At 42.3% G+C, this 7,835-nt stretch overlaps 1 protein-coding gene across 1 annotated transcript; it reads left to right on the top strand.

Moving 5' to 3' along the window:
* Nucleotides 1-5,571: 5,571 nt before the first annotated feature.
* Nucleotides 5,572-6,548, top strand: LOC146379879 (general transcription factor II-I repeat domain-containing protein 2-like). Its single transcript, XM_084940401.1, has 2 exons — nt 5,572-6,406; nt 6,517-6,548. The coding sequence occupies exons 1-2, from the start codon at nt 5,572-5,574 to the stop codon at nt 6,546-6,548; spliced, it is 867 nt and encodes a 288-aa protein (XP_084796527.1).
* The last annotated feature ends 1,287 nt before the right edge of the window (nt 6,549-7,835 follow it).

Here is a 7,835-nt window from a genome sequence, read left to right on the forward strand (position 1 = left end):
TGAAACTTAATACAGGGAAATGTGATTACTGTGGGGAAGAGGAAACTATAGAACATGTCATATTGCATTGTCAGAAGTATCAGGCCGAGAAGCGACAAATGATCCAAAACCTCAGTAACATAAAAATCAGACTGGATCTTATTGATTTATTGCAAAGGGAATTGGGAAGTAAAAGTTATCAGGCCGTATTTCAGTTTTTAAAAGAGGGGAAATTGTTTGGAAGGATTTGAGGTTTTTTCGGGGGGTTTTAGCGACACACCACACTCCATACCAGTTGGTGGCTGTAATGCACCTTTCAGTTGTTTGCCAACCGCCAATAAAAATGTAGAAGAAAAAGAAGTAGAAGAAAGACGCATCTAAAACCTTCAGGACACCAGCCCTGGAAGCATGGAGTTGGACACCCCTGCCCTAGACCCTGACTAGTCTTCCCAATTCCTGCTGCCGAAAGAACATCCCTGTATCCAGGTGATGAGCTGGTTTCCTCCAGGTAAGATGCTTGGCATTCAGGTCAAGAGTTCTAAGTGGGAATCCTTGGCAAACTCCAACTGGCTTTTATGCACGTTATAATTTGGAGTGTCTTCTATCTGGCCACTCTACTGTACAGGCCTGTACAGCCACTGTTCCCCGGATTTGGAATATTTGACTGTGAAGTGCAGACCCATCTACATACCTCACGAGTTTACTGTTGTCATGGTAAAGACCGTGTATGTACCACCCGATACTAATGCTAACTCGGCCATGGATGAGCTGCACAAGGCAATAAGCAGTCAGCAGAACTCCCATCCGAACGCAGTGCACATTATAGCTGGGGACTTCAACCATGCTGACTTAAGTTCAGTATTTCCCAGATTTGAACAGCTTATTAAATGTGCAACGAGGGGGAAAAACACACTGGATAAAGCCTACAGCAACATCCAAAAAGGCTACTGAGCAACCACTCTACCACATCTAGGGTTGTCAGACCCTAGATGTGCTGATCCCTCAGGACCTCGAAGAGCACACAACATCAGTGCTCTCATATATTAACTTCTGTGTCAACAGTGTCACTGTGGACAAACGTATTCCAGCCAGAAACTCTGGATGACTAAAGAGGTCCAGGTCCTGCTGAAGCAATGTGACTCTGTTTTCAGATCCGGTGATGGTATGTAGTACAGTGCAGCCAGATCTGAGTTTAAAAAAAAAAGAGGGTAACGTGGCACTTGCGGAGGAGCTGAACCACTTCTTTGCACGCTTTGAGGTGAAGGGACCAGAGGCAGCAGCAGCAAAAACATCGGACAGCAGCAGCAGCCCAAGCCTCATAGTGCAGGAATATGAGGTGAGACGCACACTGAGGGCAGTGAACCCCAGGAAGGCCGCCGGTCCAGATGGGATAACCGGAAGGGTCCTAAAGGAGTGTGCAGACCAGCTGGCTGGGGTCTTCACTAAGATCTTCAACACTTCACTGTCCCAGTCCTGCATCCCACCGTGCCTAAAGTCAGCCACAATTGTCCCACTGTCTAAACGGACCAGCATTAGCAGCCTCAACCACTACCGACCAGTTGCTCTAACACCTGTTAAAATGAAGTGCTTCGAGAAACTGGTCCGACGTCACATCATGTCCTGCCTGCCACCCACACTCGACCTGCTGCAGTTCACATACAGAGCTAAGAGTCAACTGAAGATGCCATTGCTACAACGCTCCACACCACCACATTCACAGCAGGTGGGATATCCAATCTTGAAATGATGACATGATGAACTCTGCCTCCGGGTCCAAACTACTCTCTGTTGTTGTGGTTGTTGTGTTTTTAACACGTTTTAATGCTTTGTATCTTGTTCTGTTTAATCTGAACAAGCCCCTAAAAACAGTCAGTGATCACTGTTGGCCTCTCTCAGTTTATATCATCACTATTCATTTTAAAGCTCAGTTTTTAAAACCTTACGATATAACTACAGCCCAGCCCATGCTGCGGTATATTAATGACTAACCTTATATTGCAGTTGTTCTCCTGACTGAAGTTTGATCCGTTTACAGCATCCTGCCATGCGATTGCATTTGTCTCTTACCATCGGGAACCCTCACGTCAACTTTTTGGCTTCACGACCCTCCTTCGTGGTTTGTGCACATCGACGCTCAGTTTGCTCTTTGTGGTGTTTCAGCCGACAACACGAAATACCATCATGTCGTGGCCTTGCTGGATCCGCTGTCCATCCAAGGCAAATCCACTGCTCTCAAGGCGCTGCTGCAGCACTACTCCCTCTCTGATGCAGAGCGGGCCGAGAAACTCCTCTCTCTCTGGGGTCTGGGTGATGGTATTGCACTCGACCTCATGGAAAGCATGCTGTCCTTGCTAGGAACGGATGACAGAGGACTCCTCTTCACTCATCTCTTCCTCTGACAGTTGCAACAGTGCAAGTTGCGACAGTGCAAGCTAAACTTCATAAATTCATGGATGCCTGATGTTAAACTTAATTGTTACACCTGGTAGAGTAGCCACACTGATCATTTTATTAAAGATGAAAGAATTTAGACCGTTTTTCAACTCTCAGTGATGCGCAGAGTTTGGGCCCAGACACGGCTAATGACATCAGACTTAAAGACTGAATAGAATCTTGCTAATGACTTACTAATTTTATTCAGGTCTGTTGCAGCTGGACACATTTAAAAGTTTCAGGACACCAGGCCTTGAGGACTGGAATTTGACACCCCTGGTCTGAACCCACTTACCTCAGTTTTGACCCACTAGGTGGGGTGTTGGGTTCGTTATAGCACAGATACCACAAATGGTTTTGGTATGGACAGGATAAACAATGTACAAAAACACATGCTTTTTAATTCAAATGACATCACAATTACTTCAGCAAATGGAATATACTTTTTGAATCAAAGAATACCCTTTGAAATTATATTAAGTAATGCAAAATTAGGTTATCACTTCTTGGTGGCTAACTCACTGACACTGACCATCCGAAATAATAAATAATAAGAAATATACTACTAAATACACTATACCCACACCTGGGCCCCACACACTCACACTCACACTCATTGCAGGCCCGTTTGTTGCTCACACTGTGTGGTGGCGAAACTCCTCTTCTCCCTGGTAAGCACACAAAAGTCTGACTTACAGTTCGGAGGTTTGTAGGTCGCTGCTCATCAGTCCCAAACTGAATCCAATTTTCAGCCCGTCCTGGTGATACCACGCTGTCTCTACTACAGCACATTAGCAAGTCACTATGCAGTCACATACCCCGGTAAAGTCATATGCTACCTTTACGGCTCTTTAGAGAATTTGAACTCTGAACATTACTACAGATTTGCATACCAGGAAATTATGCTTTATGATCAGTGTTGGTCAAGTTACTTGAAAAAAGTAATCAGTAACTAATTACTGATTACTTATTTTCAAAAGTAATTAATTACTTAGTTACTTAGTTACTTTTTAAAAACACGATTTACAACCTGAATAGGTAATAAAGCGATAGATCTGTCAGCCCAATTCTACTTTTTCTGCATAATCCATCACAAAATGTAATCAAATGGAAAAGTCCCTTTTTAAAACTTGTTTTGTTAGTTTTAATCTTTTAACTTTATGCATCAAGCAAAAATTTAATTATATGCACCATTCTCTGACTTGAATAAATTAGTTTAACATTTAAACCTATTTTCTGCACATTCCAGCACATAAAATATTTTTTTGTGTGTGTTTACACTCACTCTTTCAAATAGATGCAAGTAAAACACAGCAGAAAATAAATAAAGTCACAGACTAGCGGTCCTGTTGCTCTATTTTCACCTGTAAAGCAGGAGCAGGGTAGGCGGAGGTTTACCCTGGTGCAGGTGTGCTGCAGCGGTCAGTGGAAGAATCCGCGAGTTTCTCTGTGAATTTCCCATTACGTCATAGCGCACTCGGTGCTTGCTTGGAAGCTTAGGGTTTTTTTTCGCTGTAAAAAGAAGTTTTCTTCCCACGCACAACGGACACTAATGTTTTTGTCACTTTTTATGGAATCAAACTCAAAATAAGGTCAGTACTTCCACGCTTTAAACGCTGCACGCTCATACTCTCTACCGCACTCGATATATTATCCATTGTTGATCTGCACACAGCTGTTGTCACAAACGTCGCACTCGCTTACGTCACTGTCATGAGACATTCTTGCAAAAAAATCAGGGTTTTAGTAACGCAGTAACGCAGTGTTCCTACGGGAAAGTAACGGTAATCTAATTACCGTTTTTGCAATAGTAATCCCTTACTTTACTCGTTACTTGAAAAAAGTAATCGGATTACAGTAACGCGTTACAAGTAACGCGTTACTGCCCATCTCTGTTTATGATTCACATAATAGTTTTGTTGCTCTAAGTAACTACATTAACCTTTGTGACATATTACAATGCACATTACATACAGATTGCATTTACATCACAGGGGATTAACTGTGAACACCTTACGTTATTGTTGCATTTAAGTCCATGGGTATTATTAGATTAAGGAGATTAAGGAGAAAAAAGCACTCATATAGTGGTTTTCTACTCTTTCTGAGCACTGAAAGCGCTTTACACAACTTGTCTAATTCACCCATCCACACACCCACTTTTTTCTTTTCTCTTTCAATGTAAGTGCTTTCTAGCTAACATTCATACATCAGAGAGCAACATGGGGTTAGTATCTTGCCCAAGGATATTTGGCATGCAGACTGGAGCAGATGGGGGATCAAACCACCAACCTTCCAATTAATAGATGACCTGCTCTACCGCCTGATCTACAGCCACCCAAAAAGGTTACCCCACCTGCTAGCAACACCACCTCGCAATTACTGCCACACCTGTTGAATCAGAAATCACTTAAATGGAACCTGGCAAAGTAAAATAAGCTAAAAGATTTGAAAAAACAATTCTTGATGCCACGATCTAGACCAGGGGTCACCAACACGGTGCACGCGGGCACCAGGTCGCCCGCAAGGACCACATGAGTCGCCCACGGGCCTGTTCTAAAAATAGCTCACCATAACAACTTACCAGTAAGCTGCATCTATTTTTATTTTTTCATGCTATTTGTTTTTTTATCACAATTGCATTGGTGTTAATTTGTTAGAGATAATATATATTAAAAAAATGTTTATTATTAAATATTAGATCATGATCTAATATTTAGTGCTAGCTGGTCTCCATGGAAACAGTTGCCGTGAAGACCAGCAAAGGCAAAGGTGAGGAGATGAGGAAAACATGGCGGAAAAAAGGAAGAAAACATATAATTTTCACAGTGAATGGGAGGAAGAGTTCTTTTTTACCACTGTGAAAGATTCATGTGTGTGTCTCATTTGCGGGGCAACTGTGGCAACGGCAAAGCGGCACAACGTGGAGAGACATTTCCGAACGTGTCACACAAGCTACCATGGTAACTACCCAAAGGGCAGCACACTGCGAGCGGAAAAGGCCCGCGAATTAAACGCAGTTTGAGCAAACAGCAGTCTTTTTTCACGAGACCGGTGAAAAACTCTCAAAAAGCAACCGAAGCCTCATTTAGAGCTACACATTTCATGATTAAGAAAAATAAGGCATTTTTGGACGGGGAGGTTTTCAAAGAAGCAATGATGATAATTGCAAAAACTGTGCTTAAAGATGAGAAATATGGAAACGATGTAATCTCCACTCTCTCTGATGTCCAGCTGGGGGCAACTACAATTGTTAGAAGAGTGTCGGCTATGTCCGGGAACTTGGCCGATCAGTTGGATCAGGATCTGGCAAAGTGCAGTTGGTTTAGCATCCAGTGTGACGAGTCCGTCGACAGCAGCAGTACAGCACAACTGATGGTCTTTATCCGGATGGTATTTGATGGTTTCTCCACAAAAGAAGAACTTCTGACACTACTGCCACTAAAGACAACTACGAAGGGAGTTGACATCTATAACGTGGTGAAGGAGTTTTTCGCGAAGAAAAAGGTACCGTTGGAAAAGCTGGTATCAGTGACTACCGACGGGGCTCCTGCTATGATCGGCCGACATACAGGATTCATCGCTCACTGTAAAGGTGACACAGAGTTCCCAAACTTCATGCATTACCACTGCATCATTCACCAGCAGGCGTTATGCGCAAAGGTGATCGGCTTCGAGCACGTCATGACTCCCGTCGTGAAGATCATAAACAGCATCCACTCCAGAGCTAAACAGCACAGAACATTCAAGGTGCTATTGGACGAGCTGTCAGCTGAATATGGTGACCTGCTACTACATACGGAAATCCGATGGCTCAGCAGGGGACGGATTTTGCTTCGTTTTTTGTCACTTTTGGGTGAAATCAAGGCGTTCGTGCAATCCAAAGGGGAAGACACATCTCTGCTGGAGGACACTGAGTGGACACTTGACCTTGCGTTTTTAACAGACATTACTGGGAAACTGAACCATTTGAACTGTGAGCTGCAAGGCAAAGGTAAGACTGTTGCTGACATGATAAGTGCTTTAAATGGATCTAAAGCCCAGATGAGCATTTTCTCTGTGCATTTACAGAGAAAAAAGGTGCTGCACTTTCCCTCTGTGCAGATGGTGCTGAAAGACAATGCTTCTGCATCTGAGACTTTTGACAAAGTTGCAGAAAAGTACACTCAAGTCATAAACCGACTTGGTCAAGAGTTTGAGAACAGATTTTGTGACCTTGATCAGCTTGAGCAATGTGTCTCATTTGTTTCCAATACTTTCATGAATGTGGACACAACATGCATTGCTGAGCAACTAAGTTCAATGTTCAGCTTGGATGCTGGACAGGTGGAAATCGAAATTGTAACATTGCAAAATGACGTCCACCTCAAAGCCTATCGGGGTGCACCAAACTTTTGGTGCCTTGTAGACACAGAAAAGTACAGTGGTGTATGCACAGCAGCTATGAAGGTTGCCAGCCTGTTTGGTTCAACCTATCTTTGTGAATCAGCCTTTTCTGACATGAACTTCATCAAGAACAAACACAGAACACGCCTCTCCGATGCACATCTGCAAGACTCACTCAGAGTTGCAGTGTCAAGTTATACCCCAGATTACACCACACTGGTGAACAGCATGCAATGCCAGGTTTCCCACTAACAGAAAAAGAAAGCCATATTAGATGTTCTCAGTGGCAACATTACAGTGTCATGTCAAAGTTGAATTTAATTATTGAAAAACAAATGTGTTTGTTAAGTGTAATATGTGACAATTTGCCCTTAAAATGCTGCCAATTTGGTGAAAAGTTCTGTAAAATTTGAAAGTTGATTTTTTGTATGTTACATACATACAAAAATAATGTATGTAACAGTGCATGATTTGTTAAAATTTGTTAGTGGTAAGTGAAAATGTTGTAGAAGTGATCACTTCAAAATGTAAATACTTGCAGAGATTTATAGAAATAAAGCGTTGCATATTGATATTTATGTTTCCTACCTTGTTTCCTACTTGCATTCTTTATAATTATGGTGAAAAATAATTAACATAATTAGTGTCTGTACATAGATGAATATCATTAATTATTAATGATAACACATAATTAAGTTAAACTGAGGAAATTTGTTATTTGAGAAGTGTGTGTCAAACTGGTAGCCCTTCACATTAATCGGTACCCAAGAAGTAGCTCTCACTTTCAAAAAGGTTGGTGACCCCTGATCTAGACAAACTCAAAGATGAGAAACAAAGTCATTGACATTCATCAGCTTGGATGTAATTAAGCCATTTGTAATGCCCTGGAACTCCAGAAAACAATGGTGGGAGCCATTATCCACAAATGGAAAAACAGTAGTGAACCTTAGCAAGAGTGGCCGGCCCACCAAAATTACTCCAAGAGTGCATTAGTGACTCAAAAGAAGTCATAAAAGAAGCCAGAACTGCAGGCCTAA

The sequence above is a fragment of the Perissodus microlepis genome, chromosome 9, assembly GCF_051167445.1.
Source record: "Perissodus microlepis isolate ML-2025 ecotype Zambia chromosome 9, ASM5116744v1, whole genome shotgun sequence".
NCBI classification, from domain to species: domain Eukaryota; kingdom Metazoa; phylum Chordata; class Actinopteri; order Cichliformes; family Cichlidae; genus Perissodus; species Perissodus microlepis.